This window comes from Polyergus mexicanus, unplaced genomic scaffold (assembly GCF_030449975.1).
Source record: "Polyergus mexicanus isolate NDT 795.1 unplaced genomic scaffold, iyPolMexi1.0 SCAF_3, whole genome shotgun sequence".
Classification (NCBI taxonomy): domain Eukaryota; kingdom Metazoa; phylum Arthropoda; class Insecta; order Hymenoptera; family Formicidae; genus Polyergus; species Polyergus mexicanus.
Window position 1 is genome coordinate 933,000 of NW_027223323.1, and position 23,688 is coordinate 956,687.

The 23,688-nt window shown below is 31.2% G+C and overlaps 5 protein-coding genes across 13 annotated transcripts in view; 2 read left to right on the forward strand and 3 right to left on the reverse strand.

Moving 5' to 3' along the window:
• Positions 1-13,963, reverse strand: part of Arms (Ankyrin repeat-rich membrane spanning) — a 37,488-nt gene extending 23,525 nt beyond the window's left edge. For 2 of the 7 annotated variants that reach the window (XM_070316071.1, XM_070316078.1), the window contains exons 1-2: positions 12,039-12,241; positions 10,626-10,698 (exon numbers count right to left, since the gene is read on the reverse strand). Coding sequence is in view for 2 of the 7 variants with exons in the window: in XM_070316074.1 (XP_070172175.1) it covers positions 3,565-3,780 (216 nt within the window). In the remaining 5 variants the exon portion in view is untranslated. Of the gene's footprint in view, positions 1-3,564; positions 4,224-7,009; positions 7,403-10,625; positions 10,699-12,038; positions 12,242-13,900 lie in introns of those variants that run through there. The other 5 variants (XM_070316072.1, XM_070316079.1, XM_070316074.1 and 2 more) reach the window with 5 other exon arrangements.
• LOC138944972 (tRNA (guanine-N(7)-)-methyltransferase) lies at positions 12,407-14,439 on the forward strand. The gene is made up of 6 exons (XM_070316092.1): positions 12,407-12,885; positions 12,967-13,091; positions 13,162-13,346; positions 13,433-13,546; positions 13,611-13,712; positions 13,787-14,439. The coding sequence occupies exons 1-6, from the start codon at positions 12,794-12,796 to the stop codon at positions 13,916-13,918; spliced, it is 750 nt and encodes a 249-aa protein (XP_070172193.1). The 5' UTR covers positions 12,407-12,793; the 3' UTR covers positions 13,919-14,439.
• Positions 13,793-18,640, reverse strand: LOC138944966 (cilia- and flagella-associated protein 65). The gene is made up of 15 exons (XM_070316081.1): positions 18,557-18,640; positions 18,275-18,479; positions 17,746-17,991; positions 17,377-17,605; positions 16,940-17,296; positions 16,693-16,769; positions 16,348-16,612; positions 16,055-16,270; positions 15,805-15,993; positions 15,452-15,708; positions 15,109-15,361; positions 14,688-14,914; positions 14,373-14,541; positions 14,145-14,274; positions 13,793-14,071 (listed from the first exon to the last, which is right to left on the reverse strand). Exons 2-15 carry the CDS (start codon positions 18,412-18,414, stop codon positions 13,971-13,973), a joined length of 2,856 nt encoding a protein of 951 aa, XP_070172182.1. The 5' UTR covers positions 18,415-18,479; positions 18,557-18,640; the 3' UTR covers positions 13,793-13,970.
• Positions 18,641-18,703: 63 nt separating this feature from the next.
• On the reverse strand, positions 18,704-21,593 carry LOC138944971 (uncharacterized). Of its 3 annotated transcripts, none has more exons than XM_070316091.1 (6): positions 21,318-21,593; positions 20,596-20,706; positions 20,262-20,481; positions 19,552-19,817; positions 18,915-19,221; positions 18,704-18,774 (listed from the first exon to the last, which is right to left on the reverse strand). In XM_070316091.1, exons 2-5 carry the CDS (start codon positions 20,692-20,694, stop codon positions 18,916-18,918), a joined length of 891 nt encoding a protein of 296 aa, XP_070172192.1. In that variant the 5' UTR covers positions 20,695-20,706; positions 21,318-21,593; the 3' UTR covers positions 18,704-18,774; position 18,915. The 3 variants fall into 3 exon arrangements, with proteins under 3 accessions (XP_070172192.1, XP_070172190.1, XP_070172191.1); XM_070316089.1 differs by having other exon boundaries at positions 18,710-18,763; XM_070316090.1 differs by lacking the exon at positions 18,704-18,774 and having other exon boundaries at positions 18,841-19,221.
• Positions 20,883-23,474, forward strand: LOC138944970 (uncharacterized). The gene is made up of 4 exons (XM_070316088.1): positions 20,883-21,228; positions 21,342-21,574; positions 22,415-22,718; positions 22,807-23,474. The coding sequence occupies exons 1-4, from the start codon at positions 21,135-21,137 to the stop codon at positions 23,268-23,270; spliced, it is 1,095 nt and encodes a 364-aa protein (XP_070172189.1). The 5' UTR covers positions 20,883-21,134; the 3' UTR covers positions 23,271-23,474.
• Positions 23,475-23,688: the final 214 nt, after the last annotated feature.

A 23,688-nucleotide genomic window follows, 5' to 3' on the forward strand; every position in this document is an offset into this window, starting at 1 on the left:
ATTTTAAATGAAACATATCTGTACATCTTGAAGGCAGTAATAAAAAAATGGTAAACTAATATAGATATTTGTATTTGTATATATGTAAAAAAAAAAAAAAAAAATAGTGTATGATAAAAGCACATTTTTATATTATAATTTTCATTTCTAATAAATTCTCAATCGTATATGGTTAACAACGACTGCTTTCAAATTACCATGATCTGTCAAGGTAACAAGCACAGATTTCGCATTCGCATTTCCTATCTTTTATCAAACATCGTCGAGAGCATTGGTCAAAGATATCTCTGGCGATGTATCAGTGGCTACTACGAGTGTGCATCGTGATTTATGGCACCATTAATGAAATTTTCACAATTGCTTTCGGTCGCGATTCGAATAACAGATTTACTATCTTGTGACACGAGCAAGACTTTCTAATCGATCAACCGTGAGATATGCTTCTTGTATCCCTTCTTGTAACACTCTTCGAGCATCCTGTGATGTTGAAAAGTGCCAATGGATGTGTAAAATCGCGAAACATAATATCCCGTTATTTAGCCTTCCGTTAGATACACGTACATTTTTGGCAGCACTTTGTGAATACCCATCACGACGATTCAGCATATAAACATTCAAATGTTGTTTTAATTATGCAGTAGTATAATATTCTAAATGGATGGATCATTAATATTCGATTAGAATTAAATATTGTCAATTTTCTTTTAATAAAATATATGACTTCATAATAAAAATTTATAAAAATAAAATATCAAAAAGATATACAACACAGAGAGAAATTTAAATTAAATATCCCAAAATATTAATAATTAAAAATTATGGGAAAACATTTGAAAGAGTATAAAAAAGAAATAATTATTGTAAAAAAATAATACTGTTCGGTTAAAAAAAAAAAAGTACATCTCATTCTTCTAAAATAAAAAATTATTATATTCGATCTTTTTTATTTATAAATTATATTATTTTATACAATAGTCAAATAATTAAAAAGAAAATAAATCGTTATGTAAGAGACAAAGTTGTACTGCAGCCTTATATATCTCATCGTATTAAAATAATAATTAGCAAAAATAATATTGAAATGCGATGCGCAGGCGGAATGTTTTTAGACATAATCTACGACGAGTCGTCTCGATTAGTTGAAAATAGTTTTAATTACCGCTCGCACAACATCAACCGGATATTTTTAATCAAGAGCAAACATAGCCACGGCCTATTTTGTCTCATGCGGATGATGATAATGATAGATTTGGCAAGGTCAACGGTATCTTCGAAAAGAACGGAGACACATTAATCAGCGTCGCACCCAAAATTCGCGGCGTTGGCACAAAAACCTAACTGGGGGTAACTGAAAATAAACTTGCGGCTGCATAATCGCGAGAAGACCGATGTATGTATACTATGCGGATGCAGCTGTTGCAACACGGAGAACAATGCAACAATGCGGCATTGTTTTAATTTGCACGATAAACTTATTACATAAAATAATAAATGTTATACTTGTATTTGCTCTGTACTTGTAATGGGCATCATAAACTTATCAAGTAAAATAATACAACTATATTTGCATCCATCGCGAATTTTTAACATTGAATATAATTTGAAAAATGTAATCTTATTATGCTCGTATTTAACGTGTTAGATCTATGTATTTAACGTCTTTTCTCTTCAAATACAAATGTGTAATATCATCAGAATTAATTATCTATTATAATGAAAAAAATGTATGTAATCGAAATGATAAGTTTTGCAGCAACTATTATTTCAAGAAATATATAAAGAAAAAAATATAATACGTGTACTGCGTTTTTATATCAGTAGCATTATGCATCTCAAGTTGCAAAATATACTGATGCAGAGAAAAACAAAGAAAAATCATGTAATTTCCCCTTCAAGAAGGGGTTTTCTAATTTTCTAGAGAAATAAAGAACTATAAGTTTTTAATTAAATTTTTAATTTAATATAACGCAAAACAAAAAAGAATTCGCAGATGAATTTATTCTTAAAATCGTCCGCATCAGAAGATGCAGATTTGGTTTTAAACTGTCTCTGTACTGTAACTATGTATTTTTCGTTCTCAGCAATTAAAAAATGAAAATACAAAGAATATAAAGAACACGTATGTAATTGCAAAAAAATGCCAGCCAAAAATAAAGTGTAAAATGCTATTCACAAATTAACAATTTTAGATAAATAACACGTGCCTTTTATTCGCGTGTGAAATATTGGAATTTGTGAAATTTAATCGAATGCGAGAGAATAATAATTTTAATTTTAATTTTAATAATAATTTTGCGACAGAATCTTGAACATCGCAAATCTCACAATGAAATAAACGGATTTTTTTTTATAAATCAGTTGAAGTAATGTAAAAGTGCACGATAAAATATATCATATTTTAATAATATAATCGTATAGAGCGGATTTTGTCGATACAAAACCTGCGTAATTCGCATATCTAATGGTCTTTACCATCAATTGTATGAATTGGATTGTTCCAAATTTAATTATATATAGAATCACTGTAAATTGGATAAGCGCACATCCGGATATAATATTAAATATTATTTCATTAAAAAAAATAAGGACTAATTATTTTTTTCACATCCTTTGCAATTTTTTTAAAATTAATACTTAACAATATATAGTCTAATTGAATTAATAATTAATGATAACCAAAAATAACAATACACTTTAAAAATATAAATAATATGTTTATAATAATATGTTTTGAATGCTAAAAGGACTAAAATTAATTTATAACGTATTTTATAATTCGCACAAACCGTAGATGTGTCCATTTTCAGTAATCAGGCTAAAGTTTAATTAAGAAATAAACCCGATGAGATTTAAATACGTGCGCAGCAAAGGAAATTTTGATCACATTGTTCTTTGATTTATTTTATAGCGAAAGCGCGGGGTATGTGTGTAACTCGGCGAGTGTTGGTTGCGATGAGAGATGCCGCGGGACAAGAGAGTTTTGAATTGTCGTCTGTTCCTGTTATTGAAAACACGCTGCCAAACGGAAGAACTTTACGTGACTTCGTACGATAATATGAATGACGTAGTTTTGAGCCATTCAACACCAGAATAGAGAATAGGTCGGTCAGAAAATGCGTGAAATAATATTCGCGATGTATGCATCCATTTCGTTGCCAACGCGTTTATCATACTCTATACGATTTATTTCAGTTTACAAATATAATTTTAGCGAATGCGTGAAAATACGCGATAGAAGAAATCGTAGTAGAAGTCGATTGTTTCTTTTAAATCTTTCGCTATTGCGAAAGTCTATATTCATAATATTTATATTCGTGGAAGAATTTTCTGCCTGTCTATATATTTTGCGTATTTATATTTTTCTGTATAAATTTCTATTTAAAAAAAAAAAAAAAAAAAAGTTTAAAAATGCACATTCATAGCAATATTTAAATAAACATCTCTAAAATTATATTTCCAAAAATTAGAAAGAATTTTAATGCAATTTTTATTATGTGACAATCATGTCTAATAATCATTGAGAAACAAACGATCCCAGAATACATATTTCTCCGATAAAGTTACCTCGTGAAACCTATGTTCCAGACGATGCACGATGTTTTGAGGCCCTCCTTTCAACAGAGAAAATTGATTTCTGCGGCATTCTGCTGTCCCAGTAACGTGCTTGTAAGTCTTGTCAGAGAGCACTTTGGTCTTCGTTCGCAGATGCGACATTTCTTGTAATTTACAACTATTTTTCGACAAACTTTTCGAGTCTCGTCCAACGCACGGAATATTCATTCACCACTTGTAATCGTCGTGAAAATGACTCGGCAAATATATTTCATTTAAATTCGCGCTATTTACGCATTATAAATAAGTTTTAACTTTTGGTATCTTCGATGAGGCGAAAAGAGCTGTCTTTTATAGCGATATAATTTTACGATGTTTCACAATATTGTTCGCGCTTTAATAATAACGTTCACCTTAGTTAACTCTCATAATTGCTGAATTAATCGCGCATTCAGTGAGGTGAAATTTAGCAAAGCGCGCGTCATGTCGTGTCGCATCGCGACGTCATGCCGAGCCAAATTGAATCTCGAAATTGCGGTTTCCTTCATAATAATGCAAGTCTAATCGTCTGCTGTATCCGTTTCCTTGACTCTTTTCTCGGTAGCCTCAAGGCTACGGGATGTTTTAAAGCGATATATGTGATATATTGTCCTTATTATGCATCACTGTAATAGCATTTATAATTATTCGCGGATTCGTAATCGCGTACGACTATCTTAAGTTGCAACCAATATAAATTTTTTAAAAAAGAGAGAATATAGAGAATATCGATTTTTGTTCGAGACGACAATCAACTAATCATTATTTAATCAATAGATTGCAATCATGATTAATATTCTGACAGATGATTAATTATACTTAAATACAGTGCCATTAATTATTTTAAATTAATTATTAGTTAACTGTAAAGTAATCAAATTTTACTTTCTTATGAATTTAATTTAATAACAATTTTTTATTATTTATGCCGTTGAGATGATGATATATATAGATGAAAAATATTTCACTAATGGGATGATAAGCCTCTCTTAAGCTCTTAAATCAATATTATATCCGCTTTTAAAACAGTATATTTTATCGATATATTTTTTTTTCTACAATAAAATTCTACAATAAAATTTATATTGTGTTAAATCATGTACATTTTTTTTTATACTGTCTTTCCCACTTTTAAAAATATCGAGTTGTTCAAAAATCGAGGCAAGTCATATTGTCATATTTGCGAAAGAGATCATCGATAGCAATTCTTACAGATATTACTGTGGTAAAGATAGCGATTGTTACCATAGAGTAATAAAAGAGGACATCGCTTTTTACAACCTATATATCTGTAGTTATGATAAACAGATAGCGTTTCATACACTGCATAATATAACAATGGTCACTTTGAATGATGATAAAATATTTCACTTTTGATATTAAATATTTATAGTCGAAATTCGTATGTTATATATAAAAAAATAATATTTAAAAAAATATTTAAAAAAGCTTATCAATGATTATCGCGAACGATTGATACCGTGTATACAATTTCGGCAACTCGCACCACGATACTGATGAATTAAGAATCGCCGTAATAATGTTGAAGCAGAATTATCCGAGACAAAAAGCGCGACTGGTCGATCATATGAGAGGATCGATGAATCAGCTGATCCGCGTACTATAGAAATTTGCGTTCTTTCATTGCTGCGTTATCGCGAGAAAAATGAATATAAGTGTGCGTGTGTCAGTGTGTCACATTTTTATACACATAGTATATCTCATCTTTTGTTAATTATTTATCATTTGAATCCGACATGCATATATCGCATATTTTTAAATCTGATAAGCAGTTGCTACATCTGACAACTGTGCAAAGTATTTTTGATCAATCTATAATTTATTCCATGTATTATTATTTATTTAACCATAAAATTAAAAAAAAAATGTTGTATATTTTACTCTATTATCCGATAAAAAGTTATGATAAAAAACTGAATTAGATTAAATTAAATTAATATGTAAAAAAATCTTATATATATATTATACAATTTAATAAATAATTCAAGAACTTAAGCAACTATTTATAAATATATTTTTAATAGAATTGTTATTATGAAATATTCTATAATAATACTAAGTGTATGACTAAATTCTTCGAAATCGTGAAAATTAACGGGACAATGAGTCATTTGAACGTAAGCAAGCAATATAGTCGTATTAGTGAATCACTATTTATATAATATTATTAAGAATCAAAAATAATAATTCAAACTTTCGCAAAATTATTTTCTTTATTCGCAATTTTCATATCGCATAGACATTTAACTAATGAGACAAGCAAGAAAAAAAGCCATTACGAAATGAGATTCGTTTAAGAAATGATGTTTTCTTGGAATAATTCAATTTTACTTTAAGATATGAAATCAAAAAGCAAGCTTCAAAGACATTGACATCTCTGTTGGTTCGCGTGCCGCGAATTATTTTCGCACTACTCGAGTATTTCACGAGAAGTAAATCGGGTGAATTCAGGTCGCGAATATAGGGCAGGGAAACGATCGAACAGTAAGAGAAGTCCAATGTACAAGAAATGTATAAACTAGCACTGCTGATTTGCAAACAATATCCTTGCGATAACGCTAAACGCTTACGACATTTAACGTCGTTTTCATAAAAGTTTACGTAACACTGTTCTCTATCGTCTATTCCATTGAACTATTTCCTTCCACAAAGCTGTTAAAAATCAATTTTGCGAAATACAAGTTAGTTTAAAATATTTAGCTCCAATCTTATCCTAACTGAATCTAATAATCGCGATAAATAAAACTTATAATTTCCAACATTACGAAATTGTATAATTGCTACTTACAAAAAAAAAAAAAAAAAAAAAAAAAAAAAAATCGATTAAAAAAGTTATATTTGTAGAGTAAGAAATTTTTATAAACGATAATTAAATATGTTTCAATTATTGCAGTGATAAATAGGAATCAAATTTATCCTCTTTATTTAAAAGTTGTAGAAATTATTATCAGAACTCTCGTCGCTAATTTAAGGACGCAATAAAATAGTCGTCGTAAACCACGGTAAAGTAGATCGAGGCCAAGGATCGAAGACTTAGGCTTTTAATCACTCGTTAAATGCGCGCAAGGTAGTTAAATCACATCATTACTTCGTCGTCATTCATGATCGTCACGATCATCACGATTCTTGATATTACTTTACAAAACATCATGTAAGGTGAAGTATATATTGCTAACGAGAATATCTTTTCTTGAATGATTAGTCATTCTCATCCATGCGATCATTGGAAATTTCCCTGATTTTACACAATTCTTACAAATCTACCAGCGCACAGTATCGTAAAAAATCCGTCACGATTATTGCAAATTATATATGTTTTTTATTAGAATGATATGTAATCTCATTAGCAATTGAAAATTACTACTAGAAATTTCACGCAATATATGTCAAATTTTACTTTTAGAAAAACTTCACGCTGATATCACAAAAATATATCACCGCACACATTGATAAATATATATTTTATCAATCTCTGATTTATATTGATCAATATTTAATTTTTTTTTTTCATTCATTGTTTTCTTTTAAATTGATTTACTTCCCACTTTTTCCAATTAACAAATCATCGATAGCAAAAACTTCTCAGTAAATGACGTGCAAATATTTTTCGCGCACTATATAGCAAACTATCGTCTGTATTAACGTAAAATTCAAAACACTCATAACGAAAAAGATCGCGAGTTGATGACGATAGCTCGATCGCGCGGTTGACTCGCTCGGCTTAGTTTGAGACCGAGACCGAGCGGCGCAACATCCTTCGCGTACTACGGCCGAGGGAACAATTGACCGAGGCAACAACACCTGACACTCGCGTATGGGCGATCCATCCACGTGGCCGGCCCGTTCACCAGGTGGTGCAAGAAAAGAGAGGGAGATACGCATCTCGATACTGACAGACCACGCCGACGACGACGTCATCTTATCGCGTAGGAGTGTAGGGAAACATTAAAAAAGATGTCGGCTCCTTTTATCTTTGTTAACGTTAAATGTCTTTGGTAAATGCATCCTAGATATCTCGCCTAGATATTAACACGTATTCTCGTAGCGCATTTTATTGTAAGCTCTTTATGTGCTAAAATGTATATTGAGAGATAAGATTGCATTTAATGTCAAATAAAATAAGAATTTTTATTTATAACGGTAAATCTCTGTGGTGAGAGAATACTAACTATATAATAGAGTTACTTGTGTATATCGGCTCGTATTCTCACCGCATATTTAGTGTTGGCGATTTAATTTTAAATTTTATTTGATAAATATGTTTTAATGTCGATAAAAGAATAATTTTTCTTTAAACAAGTACGTTAAATATACAATATATTAAGATTATGGACTACGATCTGTAATTTTATGTTTTCCAACTTTTTACTTTGGTAAATACCATAAATAATTTAACTGTAATATAATAAAAATATAATAAATACATTAATTATTAAACATATTAAATATAATAAATAAAAAAATATTTTCAATTTAGAAAAACTATCTATATAAAATACTGTTCTATTCTCTCTTTCTCTCTCAATTTTTCAGTGTCTTATCTTTACAGGATATTTTTAAACATCCTTTTTACGTTCACAAGATTATAAGAAGATTAACTATCAGAGAAATTTTGTTTTAAAATCGAAGTTTTCGAACTGTGACTATTTATTCCTTTATCGGTTTAAAATATCGAATGAATATCGATACCGTGTAAAAGTTGCGTCCTAATCAGAAATATAAACAGCTGATCGTTAAATGCATCAGCTGTGCTAGACTAAACAAATGTCAATGAGCAATATGTAACATCGCCGACATGTATTTACAGCGGGAATGGATAACATAAATGTCCGCAAACATGTTTACGAGATAACGTCGGATATCTGTTGTTTGAATAAAGAAAAAAAGAGAAGAAAATATTATTGACCGAATTATACCAAAGCGCAGATTGACAGCAATCTCTTCTTGTAATGTATGCAATATGGAAGAAAGAAAAGTAGTTAATCAGAATCATAAGAGTCTAAAGAATCAGATTTCTTTAATTACAACTTTTGAAAGATATGATTAACAGTTTTTGAAACAATACGAACAGTGACAAGCAGGCATTATACAGAGATGTATAATTGAAATTGTCAAATTGAATTGTCATATGCTATGTATAAGAACGTTATTTTTTTCGTACGAATGGGCATAATAATCGTAAATTGCCATACTTAGAAGAATAAATAAAGAATAGATAAACTATGTTTTATAACAGTATCAACAATCTCCCTCCCTCCCTCCCTCCCTCCCTCCCTCTCTCTCTCTCTCTCTCTCTCTCTCTCTCTCTCTCTCTCATATGTGCGATATGTGAAAAATGCACGAGCCAATATGCTTGGCTTGTTTATTCTCTAACAATGGAAATACGTGAAAAAGTATATACCTGAAACGGTGTTTCTCTAGCTGCCATAGTAAAGTTTAATATCATTTTTTATTTCGAAATAATCGATAATGATCTTAATTAGGACAATTTGATATGTTGTAGCTGTCAAAACAAATTTTGATGCGTCAATTATTCTCGTGTATGTTGTCTTAATCTAATCCATCTTATGATTTATAACTATTTTGGAAATTATCAATTTCGAAACTATTTACCAGATCAGAATCCGAATTAGAGTTGAACCACGATCTAGGATCCCAAGAAGATATATTCCGTTTTGGAGACGTAATGATAATACTCCGAGATTCGGACGGCGATTCGTCTTGGTGCGGCATTTTCGGCGAACAAATGTATTACCAATTCGCTGATGATTTCAACGACCGCTAAAGTCGTATCATCCGGTTTATATTTACATGTGATCGCTCGACAACATTATCATATTCAGCTGTTGTGAATATTCACATAAAGCAGCGGTTCTCAATCTATGCTCCGATAATGTGAAAACCGTAACAAAATAATTTATACACGATTATATTATAATTTTGAAAATTAAATTTATCTAAAGAAACTAGAGTTCATCTAAAGATAGAACATCTCTTTTTCTCGCGTTCATATATATAATAAGAATTTATAACAATTTAATGTCTAAATATAAAATCTTTAATAATATTAAAAAGCGTGTTCACGATATATATATATATTGTATCTAAATATTTTTTTTTGTTATAATAATATTTTCCATATATATAATATATAATATGCTTTTTAATCGATATTTTTCTATTATTTTCCTTCTTGAGATTTTTATGCGATTAATCAATATTAAATGACACATATAGTCACAAAGTTATTAATTCGCAACTATTAATTTTGCTACTATTGTCAATTGTAATGTTTACGTAAATGCAGAAGTATATTCGACATTTCGCACTTAATGCATATAGATTAATCGATTTGCCATACAAATCGAGTAAATACTTGTGTAGATGCTTGTTGCCGATCATTCGCATCGATTTAATACATCGACGATTGAAGAGCACACATCAATTGTATTATACAATTTTCTTGAAATTCATCAATGTGTAAATAATCGATATATCGTATGGCGTGTTAAACTATTTCCACGCGAACAAATCGCGTTCGAATAAATACAAACAATAGTTTGACATTTGAGATGCATTTAATTGAACCTTTTAATAGTGCGTGTTGTTTCATGATGCAATTATTCGTAAATTATGCGAGTCATAAACATTGATTATATCAACAATCACATAAAGTAAAAAATTCATTATTCATTTAATCAATTATGTCACAAATATTCGTAGCATTTTATCTTAATAGTATTATATAACTATTTATGGTATAATTAATATTTATTTTATATAGTATTTAATAATTATTTAATGTTTATTATATTAAATCTCTTCTATGTAGAAATTACAAAGGGAAGAATTTTTTATCGGTTCACGATCAGGATATATGCAATTCCGGATGCTATCAGGGTTTGTGATAACAAATAGAGCTGATAAAACATGATCGCTTCGCTTTCGCTTTGCGTGCTATCGAATTAACATGCAGATCAGCCGAGTAATTAAAAAGTATTGTAGTGACTTACCGATTAAAATAAAAGATCGTTCTCTCGGAAAATCCGATATTGTCATGAATAATAAAGTCGCTTTCTCGTCCACCTGAAACATGAAAAAAGCGAGAAATAAAATAGCTGTTCAAAAATTTATATTCTCTATACTATATGAGTATTATATATAGATAATATTTTTTTGTTATCTTCACAAAGCATGCAAATTTAACACGTTCCCTCCGTGTCGACTGCAAACACCTCACGTTGAACTTTCCGTTCAGACCGTTTCATATTTTCGCTATTAATAAAAATGTAACATTATCATAAAATATTTTATAAAATTATGTATTCTTTTTATGTCTAAATATATGTAGTACCGTTATTACACCATGAGGCGTATATGTCCCATGTTATATAGTGATCTATTTAAGTATTCTTTTGTCTCAAATTTTATATGTATATCAAGACTGTTATTTCGTTCATTGTCGCATGAGTTTAATAAGCATTTGATTACAATCATGTGACGTGTGACAATATACATATAATCAAAGAATTATATGATAATATTTATTTTCATTAAAAGCATAAAAACTATATAGAAAATAAGTATGGATATGTATAAACGAAAAACAGAGGATATATGATATATACGAGTACATAAAATATATACACAAGTATATAAAATATATATATATATATATATATTTATAGAACAATCATCATAGTTATATACATGACATATTTAACTCTTTTTCCTATTATTTTATGGTAATTATGTTATAAATTTGCATGTTTTTCTGCTTAATTTTCTCGTTTAAACATTACATTTTTATGGATAATAATTATTTTTATGTGCAATCTCTTATAAATATAATAATATATTTATAGGCAAAATTATTAATTTCAACAATATATGGGGCGTATTCGACTCCTGCGAACGATGAACAGAAAATTCAAAATCGGTCCAATATGGGATGTTACGTAAATAATTTATGATATTCGCATATAGAGAAAGATTGATTCATATAATTTTTCTTATTACTAAAAAATTCAAAAGATTTTGCGCCAAGTTGTTGGAAAAATAATCAATACGAATATGACTTAAATCCCACATCTATTATACTAATCGAATATAACGTCAACGAATTTCTACTATATAATATCTCATATCCTTGATTTATATCAGAAATAACATGTAATTGACGAATTCGATGAGACTTTCTGTCATCGCAACGTTAACGATCCGATTTTTATAATGCATCTTTAATCTAAGAAAAAAGTTAGATATATCCATGAATATAAAAATCCACGAAACGAAAATAACCGCGCGTTTGTGGGACACACGTATGTATGTATGTATTTACGTACATGTACGCACGTTTGAATAATCACGATTCCTACTACAAAGGAATACCGTCGCGGAATGGAGATTCCTAATCCTAACCTCACCTGGGAGGATCCCGCTATTCTCCGAGGTCCTCTGCTCTTCAACCGGCAACGGCGTCGACTCACATACGTTACATAAGCACCGCTCGCACTCGCGATTACATTTTACTGATGTCGCAAGACCACGGTGAACGAAAAAAAACAACGTATGCACAATAAAGAAAGGAGAACACAGAGCGCGAAGATACCCGCTCCCTTCGTTTCTTCTCTCCGTTTAACTCCGTTAATGCCGCTATTATCTACCAGGCGGTGCGCGCTTCGCATCGATCAGCTGATCGCCCGCGCACGTGCGCTCATGTGTCAATCGCGTACTTTTTTTATATTTTAAATATATATGCTATATATATATATATATATATATATATATATATATATATATAATAAATGTATATTTATTAATATTATTAAGTTTTTTTATTATCAAAAAATTATAGAAAGATGTAATCAGATGCAGAAAAAAAAATGGATTTATCACATTGTGAGTCTCGTTTTTTTGTATATAATTAGTTCTTTTTTTATTGCATATTCTACATCTTTCTGTTCTTCATTCTAAAGAGCTAACATATATATAATTAGCTACAGTGAAAAGTAAAGTCTTATTACAAAGTGTAGTTTGTAATTAATAAGCACATTTTGTGTACAATATTGTACATAACCTCTTAAAATATACACGGATGAATACGTGTTATATTTTGACACGTTGTATTAACAAAAGAATAATTACATAAGCATTTAATTAAAAAATATTTAACGGGATTATGTCGACGACACTACCGATGGCATTACCGCAAAAGAAATACTATAGACAACGCGCACATTCAAATCCGATAGCTGATCATTGCATCGAATAGTGAGTGGAATTTTGCCATGTTTTTCATCAACTTTTAAGATTACATAAGTTATTTTGTATCATTTATTATTTACATTACAGTCCCATAAAACCAGAATTAATGGATTGGAGTGCCTTGTATCCACAATATTTTTCCGACAATACCGAGGAAACACAAAAATGCATAGAGTTTGCAGATGTTGGTTGCGGCTATGGAGGATTATTGGGTAATTAATCTTTTGTAATCTAGTATCTATTTTATTGAAAAATTAAAGTGATCAATAAATCAATTTTCAGTTGCCTTATCACCAATGTTTCCCAATAGTCTAATACTTGGTATGGAAATCAGAATAAAAGTATCAGACTATGTTATGGATCGCATTGCTGCCTTGCGTTCGCAAAACCCTGGTCAATATCAAAACATTGCCTGTTTGAGAACAAATGCTATGAAATATCTGCCAAATTATTTCTTCAAAGGACAAGTAAAGATAAAAGTCTTATTTGCATGACATATATAAAAATATAAAAGTATATAGTTTGAATTAATTAGCATTCTTAATTTGTATAGTTAAAGAAGATGTTTTTCCTGTATCCAGACCCACATTTCAAAAAATCGAAACATAAATGGAGGATAATAAACAAATCTTTATTAGCAGAATATGCTTATGTGTTAGCGGAAGAGGTAAGTGTGTCGTTTAATTTTTTATATTAATTTTATAGAATCTGATTTTTATTATTATATGTAGGCGACTGTATACACTGTAACGGATGTGCAAGATTTGCATGAATGGATAGTTCGACATTTTCAAGAACATCCATTATTTAAAGAAGTTGCTAAGGAGGATTTGGTAAATATTTATAGCTATTTATAGCTATTTATTTTTATATGTGGAAATATTAAATAAATTTTGTGTTAATATAGGCGACAGATCCTGTAGTGGAAAAATTATATGAAAGCACTGAAGAAGGTCAAAAAGTAAGCAGGAACAAAGGAAATAAATTCCTGGCTGTATTTAGAAGGATTGCAGATACTTACATTGCAACGAATAGCTAACATGAATGGCAGTTGTATATAACTGTATACATATATTAATATCTGACTACCATTATACGGCGAAAGATATTCTTAATCGTTCCTCGTCTTCAGCGTTTGCTGATCTTGATGTCACATAAAGATCTTCGTCGTTCTGAACTAAAAATCGTGTTTCTAAAACGAATTAAGCAGTGATTAAAACAATCGAGAATTGTTTTCTAAAAAAAAATATGACATTTCGATATACCTCGTTTGATTGTCTTTTTTCTATTCATGCCAGATACTATGTTCAAATAGCCTTTATGTCTGATATCTGTATGTTGAATTAAATGCACAGTCTTTAAAGCAAACTCTTGATGCAATATGATAAATAACATCTGAAAAACAAATGAACAAAGAATTGATTGACAGATATAGATTTATATATAATATAATAACAACCACTAGACAAGCTACACTAGAAATAACATCTTACTCTTTCCAATATACGATTGATTAATGCTCGCGGCGGTGAAATATACGATCTTTGTATCAATCTTTTTCTTTCATGTAAATTCATTGTGAATTGTGAATAAAACAAATTCGATTCATTCTGCAAAACATCTTGCATAATGTTTTTAAATACTTTGCTGTTGACTATTTCCCTAAAAAATATAATGAAATATATCAAATAATATAATAAATAAATATTAAATAACATGAAATTAAAATTTTCATAAATTTTATAAATAAATTATAAATCTAAATTTTTTGCTGATTGTTATTATATTTATGAAATTAAAAATTTTACCATAATAGACTTTCTATAATAAAGGAAGATCGACTAATATCCTTTTTTCCGATTGTCAATATCTGTCTATCATTTTTCTCAATGCATATTCCCTTTGAAGGTGCATTTATTAATTCATCCATTAGACTAATTTTTAGAAATTTATCTTCCACACTATATATAGAACATCGAATCGTTATGGCTTTATAAAAGGTTTGAGGTTTCTCCAAAACTTCCATTGATGGTTTCTAAAAACCAGAAACAAAAAAAAATGAGGTGAGATAAAATTTAATGTTTAAAAAAAGTTTTCTTGATTTTTATATAATTTGTGTCTTCTATTCAATTTTCTACAAATTTTATTTGTGAAATCTTTTCTTGAATCTTGAATCTTTTCGAATATTATCAAATGTTTAGGATTTTTTGTATTATATATATTACTTACTGGAACGCTGATGCCTTTTTCTGTGATAGTAAATTGCCCTTTTAATTCTCGAGACAAATCTTCTAACTTGTATACGCTCCTCTGATAGGCCCGTCTTTGGCTGGTATTAATAAATTCGCACGGAATGTTAACATCAATAACGCAAGGGTATTCTTCTGTATTTATAGCTACGCGAAAACTTTTAACAGACATTGGTTTTATCAAACCTTTTTGTGGATAAACTTCCACATGAATTACTCCGGGAATATCATTTCTGAAAGAAAGAAATAAATACTCATTTTATTTTAGATCTATTTTAAATCAATACATAATTTTGTTCATAGTTTGATTTAAAGCGATAAACCTCTTCCATTCATAAGCGAGTACATCTTGCACTAAATTATTGTGCATCATAATCATTTTTATTACATGACTATGCGTAGCTATGTGCGAAATATCTATACAGTCAGCACTAAAGTATACAGGAATATCATCTTCATCTTCGAAATTACATTTGGATGGTATATATTCTCCAATTGCTGCTGGTTTATGTGGCAAGGAAGATTCGCCTTCCAATATCAATTCTTCTTCTTCATCACCCAGTGTCAGGCATAATCTGCCCTGTACAAATGAAAAGAAATAATCGTATATTTTTAGGCTTGGAAAGAGAAACAAATTATTTATTTTCTTTTTATTAAGTTGTATATAATGACAAACCTTAAATGTGCCAAATTGTCGTGGTTGAAATTTTAAAAGGATCGGGATAGAAGACAGCGGATTCACGATTGCATGTGGAATCGCACAGGAAAAAACCTCATAGCAGTACTCCTGATTTATTTCGCGCATCGTTCTAGGATGTACAGAGAACGGGATGCTGTGATTTGTACCATTATGCACCCAACATGCCTGAAAAATTTTTATACTACGTGTTATAAGCGTTATATTATATTTAAATGAAAATAATAACCTGATAGATAGGATTTTTATCTCCCAAGTAAATATGCTGAAACTTAAATTGCGTGCCGTTTAAAAGGTGAAGCTTATTAACAGAACCGGATAATCCTTCGAGCGCTATGAAGAAAAAAATATGACGATTATTTCCAAGGTCTAAGTCCCACTTGGATTCAGTCTTTCCTAATAATACGTAACGCAGCTCTAGAGTTACCCAGTTTTCTTCTCCTGGCTACATGTTATTAAAATATGCATGAAATAATGATAACACAGACAAATTAATGATTAAATATTAATGTAACGTTATACTTCAAAATTTCCTGTTTTTGGTTGTACAGAGCACACTTTTCTGTGCAAACAATCGTATTTCGCACGTTGCAACGAGAAGCCTTTGGCAACGGGTCGGCAAGAACAGAGCTGCACTCTTTTAATATTCCAAGAAGCGATCACTGGAGTTACGTTTCTTAAAAGCAATTTTACAACAACTGGACTTTCATGTAAGACCATAGCTGGAAAGTTTACGTACAACGTTTGTGACGTTTCCGCTTGTAGATCTTGAAGTAACGTATTGAACCTAAGAAAAAAATTTATAATATATGTTTATATGAAAGTAAAATTATCGATATTGCAAAAATAACATGAAATTTAGCATACACATTTATTTTCATCAGCTTCCAAAGGAAAGCTTTGCTCATATCCGGATAAGGCCCGTAACATTGTAAATTTGTTACCTATTATTCATTACAACATACAGTTGTTGTATATATAAATTATTATATGCATAGTATACTATTAAAATGCATTCTTATTAATAAACTGTTAATGCCCCTCTATTTTAAAATAGCATCATTTCGAATTATAATTTGAAATAATGCTATGTACTGCTTGTGTATGTATTTACTTTTAAGGTAGGTAACACGCATAAAGAGCTCAATTTGCAGATATTTCTTGGCATCTGATTCGGAACTAATGCGATTGTATGAAGATTTAATCTCACAAAATATTGAAGGAAAAGTTCGTAATACCCCGGTGTGGTGGGTGTAAGAGAAATAGTGATCATTTTATCTTGTCCAGCGAAAACAGTGTCCATAATCGGCTGTATTTTTACATCGCGTTCTATGTTTCCAATCGGCCAATTACAATGGCTACACATTATCTTGTAATGGATGTTTACCGGACTTAAGTTAAATATATGAAAATTTAATTCTTTTGTAGCTTTGTACGCCTGAACTCCAAAATTTAATTCGTCGGGTACTGACTGGCGAATACATAATAATATATGTTACAGAAGTTATTTAATTCGTATGCTTCCTTATTAACTAACTAATTTTAATTTACCACAAGACATCCAGATTCGCAGCTTGCTATTACGTGTAATGTAACGCAGACGCTGGAACCAACGGGAATTTCGTCTTTCAGTATAAATAAAATGCATTCTACGTCAAACTCGTAGTTTCCAATTGTAGTAGAGCAAAATATCCACTCGTGAATGACGATATCGTTCGAGAAAATTTTGTTATTTTTATTTTGAATCTGGAGTTCAGGTGCCACGTTAACAAATTCGTATCTATAAAATCGATATCAATAAAAAAAAAATTATAATTATAAACTGATAATACACAGAGTAATACTCCTAATTAATTTTTTGTAACAAGAGATAAATAATATGGCATACATTAATATTTTAATATTATTATAAAAATTTACTTTATTGTATGTCGAGTAATATTCCGCATGCAGAATTGTTGCGATTCCCGACAATTTGGAAATGTCGGTGCAAAATTCACAAGATTTTGATCACTAAAACTGACATTAGCGCATTCCGCGAATCCTCGAAAATCTATGAAATACTCCGATTTTGTATTTCCGTTGAAACGTATCGCCCAACGCTCCACATAAACGCGTTCATTGTCAGTACCGGGTAACATACCGACTACAATGATCTGATAATTTCTAAAAAATATCACATAATATATCTTATTGAACAACAACAAAAATATTAAACGTGTTAAGAATATCACTCCAAATATTGTGTACAAATGTCTTGTATAGTAAAGATAAAAATCATAATCGTCGCTCTAAATTATATATCTAACTATATGCATGATATATATATATATATATATATATATATATATATATATATATATATATATATATATATACAAATGCAATGATTTCTAATCTACGCTAAATCCGAATAATTTGGACAATATTAAACATGTTAAATCCCCACTGATGAATTATTCCCATCATCGGCTTCACGAAAAAGTGGCTTGATGTCGGCGGAACAAAATGGTACATCAATGGTAAATGTCCGAACTTTTTTATCAAGAACGTGGTATAAATCGGAAATGATGGTAAACAAGGAGGCATTTTGACTATGTGAGGTATTTCGTATTGGGGGATCCAGCCATCGGAACAAATAGGAAAGGAATGACCTGTAAAAAAGAGAGCGTATGATATCGCCATCAAATTAAGATAATTGCAACATTATGCAAAAAAGTGACATATGTACCAATTAATCTCACGGATGTAATTGTTGGAAATACAAGATTTTCCTCATAAGGAGGCTCTTCTTGCTGTTCGGTGAAAACATATCCGATGAATTCTCGCGCGAATAAATTGCTTCCTTTATCGGGACTAAATGTGACTTCGAATAGAACTGTCTGACCCGCTGGTACTTTCGTGATAGCGGGTATTATGTCGAAAATTTCTTCAATATCTATACATAATCTGATATTGATTGTCGATAAAAGAGATAGAAAAAATAAATCAATGTTCTTATAATTATATTTGATTTTATAATTATCGTAGTACTTAGATAATCTTGAAAAATAAGAAAAAAAGATAGAAAAAAGATGTATGACAACTACATTATAATTCAAGGATGAAACCTTGGTCCCATTTAATTAATACGTCAGACCGAGTGTGATTAGTAAGGCACAGAGTTTCTGAAATTTTTTGCGTAGTCTTTTCTGTCACCAAATTAGCTTGACCAAAATCGATATAATTTTTCGATAAAGAGATCACAGGTATATCTTGCGCAGCGACGATTGTATCGCTCGTGTAGCCTTCGAAGCCATTCTTTAATCTCGTAGGATAACTAAAGCGATTCTGTATATTTGCTTTATGTAATAATGTCGAGCTGCAGTAACCGTATACTTCTATAATAATCGGTCTCTGTAATTCGAAAAAGATAATCATCTGAATATTTTATATGATATATATTTTATATGGTAATATATAAGATAAAATAAAAAATTATTTTCTTTCTTTTTTATTAATAAGAAATGTCATTATGTATTCCTCATTAAAGAATAAGAAAATAATTTCTATTCGTAAAGATAATATAGATTATTTATAGGAATTTTTATATCAATTTAGAATGCTAGCCGTGACATTATTTTGACATAACATGACATCATTGATGCTAAGCGCAGAGATTTACATAATGTTTGTTTAATTTTAATTCAAGTTTTAATTTATTAAAAATCTAAATCTTTTCATTACGTGATTTAAGATTAAACACGGCAAGTGGCACGTGTAAATTCCAGCTTCCTGAGGTGCAAAAGTGATTGTAATGTATCTGCGAGAATGAGATCCGATGCATCCTTGCTTCGTATCAACTTTGAATGATCTTTGCACCAGATCGATATCGAACATAAAAATTGCCGTGGCTTTGGAATCATTAACAAGCTTGATCCGTTTCTTTGCTTCGCGATTCTCGCTCGTGCATGTCATGATTAATCTCGTTGTAGATAAGGAAATAGCAGGTCCTATATAGATATATTATTAGTCACGTCATAGACGATGACATTCATTTAATGTAAACATCATTCTAAGACAACTACATAGGATAAAAAAATGCTTCTCAACATCCAGATAATTAATAATTCATAGCCATTTTCAATTCATTCGACAACATTAAGGAGATGTTTTCAGACTTTTTTAGGAGTCTTAGAAGTGATTTTATCGCATCTCGATTTTTAAATAGTAAGATGATATTGTGATTAGATAAACTCTTTCAAAAAATCTATTAATGTCAATCACGTATTTTTTTTTAACGATCTAACTTCTTATTTTTAAATTATATATATATTATATTATTATATTATATTATTAAGCATGTTTTCTTTAGAGTTCGAGCCTTTATAAATTCTTTAATAATCCTATCTAATAAATCACATAGTTATATTGATTGAAAATGAAAAATTTCATACCGATACACATTCCACGAACTCTAATTTCCGCGCGTTCGCCAACGGAATCCACGATCGTAAAATAATCTACGTTTACGGAGAATGGCACGAACGGTCGATAATATATTTTGCACTTGTACATTTGGCTGGGAGACAAAGTCCACGAATAGCTGCATAATTCGAACACGTGATCCAGAGGATTGGTGGTAGCGTCTTTTCGAGCTTCGTAAATCTGCTCTATCTATAATTTCGTTCAATGTTAATCGTAATCGCGATTCACGATGTCGCGAATCTTGCGATCTTTCATGCAACGATATACTTGGACATTAAGAATAATAAATCAAATATTACTAACGCAACTTTCGTTGATTATCTCTATCCATTTGATAGCCGTGGCGCCCGCTTCCACTTCGCCAAATTCTACGTGAATTTTTCTCGTCTCTTCACAGCACATTGTCCTTCGCTTCTATCATATTATCGATTATCAATTACTATTTCTCTCTTCTTCCAAAGTGAAGTTGCGCTTCGAGAAAACGCGCCGCGACACCTTTCGAGATCTCGATCGCGATCTAATCGATATATCGCACCTCTCGAACTCAATGACGTCCTCGGATGACGTCGCGACTTGTTTTGATAACTTCCCCTCCTACCTACCACGAGGAGGGGGTGACGCGTTTCTCGATAACGACATCGCGGAATCTGCTCCGGGCTGCTCGATTGCACAAAAATAATCTCACGCAGAATTTCTGTCGTGGCGCGCGACGGAAAAGAATAAACGGCGTTTTGTCATTCGCGGCGTCATCCGTGTGCGACTGTCTCTCACGTTCTGCATATATGGCTTTGTGACATTTGCGGGCCGCGTGCGCGAGTCGCATCCCGAAGAAAAAAAAAAAGATGGTCCAGCCACGCGCCTCGTCGAGCGTCGTCTATCTCCTGATCGCGATCGCGCATCTCTCCACGTGCACGCGTCACGTCAATTACAACGAGTGTAAGTTGTCAAGTTCGGCCTGCGAAGATTCATCGCGAACGGCATGACACTCCTGTGTGTGCATGCTCTCGTCTATAACCTAATCTCACCTTCCGTGTGCTTTCTTCCCGTAGATTCTCTCGAGAATGAGAAGTTCTGTCATCTTTTGAACAAGAAGCACTCGCACGATTTACGCAATGGTACCGCGGCGATCGTCGCGTCGCATCACATGTTCGATCGTTGGGTCGTCAAACACAATCTTACGTGCACGTTCACCTTCAAGACCGCGAGGGGCGAGGGTCTCTTCGCGGTTATCCACAAAATGTCTTTTCGACGCAACGGCGATCAGTGTTTGGATTATGTACAAGTAAGTTGATGTATGATGAGACTAATGATTTTCGGAGCAAATCTGATTATCCCCTTATTATTAGTTTAATCGATCTATGCACTCATATAATTTTTCTTTCTATGGAATAAAACTGTTTGATAATAAAATTATTTTCATGTTTTATATCGCAAACATTATATTAAGCGAGCTTCAATGTTTTGTAGATACATTTAAAATATGTTGCTAATTTTTGTGCATTTCATAAAGTTTATGGTATATGTACAAAATTACATACATCCATATAATATTAATATATACAGTTTATTTATATCTAAGAAGTGTAACTGTGGTCAATCTTCTATTATGTTCAGCTTCGAAAACATCTCTCTTGAAGACCCAATAGTAATTATTTACAACACTACATATTTAGTTAGCATTTATGTATGTGTCCTATATGATATTATTTCAAGAAAAAATATTTTAATTTCCTCAATACACTTTAAGAGTACGTTAGAAATACCTATATTATACAAGAAATATGAAAAATATTACACGTGACAAAAATTAAATTTATTTAATCAGTAATTCTGAAAATTTGAAGAAATTACATTTAAAAAATTTTAAATTAACTTTCTCGATTTATCAAAAGAATAGATTGTATTAACTTTCGGATCAAGTTTTCAAATAAAGTTTAGTAGGGCTGCGTAAATTTAATTTAATTATATAAAAATAATGTATACATTATGTGCTTATACACTTTATATTAAAGAAGTTTGCAGCAAATTATTGTTAATTATGTAAAGAATTAATCAAGATCGTAATCCGATATAATTAAAATTGGCACTTGCAACATTAAACTTTTAACAGGTGTTTTATTAGTTTAAGAGAACAGACGGTCATTATACGGATAAGTTCTGTGGAGAGATAGACCGCCAGACAATGTACCAGACGATATACTTTCCGGTTCCTGAATCTGAAGATAATTCATATAATATATATATGGGTGATACCGTGCTGCAATCACATGACAAGTATGCCGAGTTTGATTCCATTAAGAAATGGAAACCATTTACAATTATGGAACCTGTTAATATAGAATTTGAAACTGAGATATTCATCTCCAAGGAGAGATTGTTGGATAAAGAATATCTGGATCTTAGTATAGTTTACACTCCTTACAGAAGTATGTTTTTCATTCTGATATATATGTATATCACTTATAACAAATATATATAAATTACAGACCATTTTGTTTGATAATTCATTTTTAGGTTGCAAGAAGATAGATCTTGAGCGATACAAACCGGTTGGACATAACATTTGCATTCGGAAGGAATATCTGTGCGATATGACTTACAATTGCCCGCTTGGTATTTGTTCGGACGAGTTTAATTGCTCACATATAATCACCGATCGGTTTCCCAGAGACGATACTGCCACGAAAGTCACTGTAGGAGCTGTCACTACCATGATTCTCTGCTTTATCATTTTCATCATGTGTCTGTGGATCTGCAAGAAATCTCGCAAGTTGTGTTGGTCATCGGATTGCGCTGGTCCGAATATGTGCTCGCGACCAGATTCTTTACCAGACGCGGATGGAGGTCTGGGATCCAATCGCGCGGTACCCACGGCCCCTATGCTGGAGGTCGCGGTATCTTCCCCCGTTGCGAACAAGGATCTGCCTCCCAGTTACGACTCGTTATTCCCCGAACAGAGTAATCCTGCCAGATTGTAAGTTATTGAATCTGATTAGAGTTAAGCGCGTTGAATACGTCGTCTAATGTTTTAATTAGGCGCTATGTTGCGTACACCCACGTGACGTAAGTTAGGCTACTCTTTTCCCTACACTTATCTGTTCCACAAAGTGTGAACAAAATTCTATCGGAAATAAGAGGACCTTGATAAAAAAAATAAAAAAAATAAAAAAAATAAAAAAAAATTAATGTGAATCCAGCACCATTTCGATATCGCGTGCCAATACGAGTTGGATGGTATAAATAGTTTCAGAATGTTGTTGATACTACAGACAAATCATAATCGAGAAATGTGGAATTGTAATACATATGTATAGATACAATCTTTTAGCAACGAGTTTTATTCTCGGACGAATTCTCATTTCATGTTCCTCTTTTTTTGTATGTGAATAAGAAAGC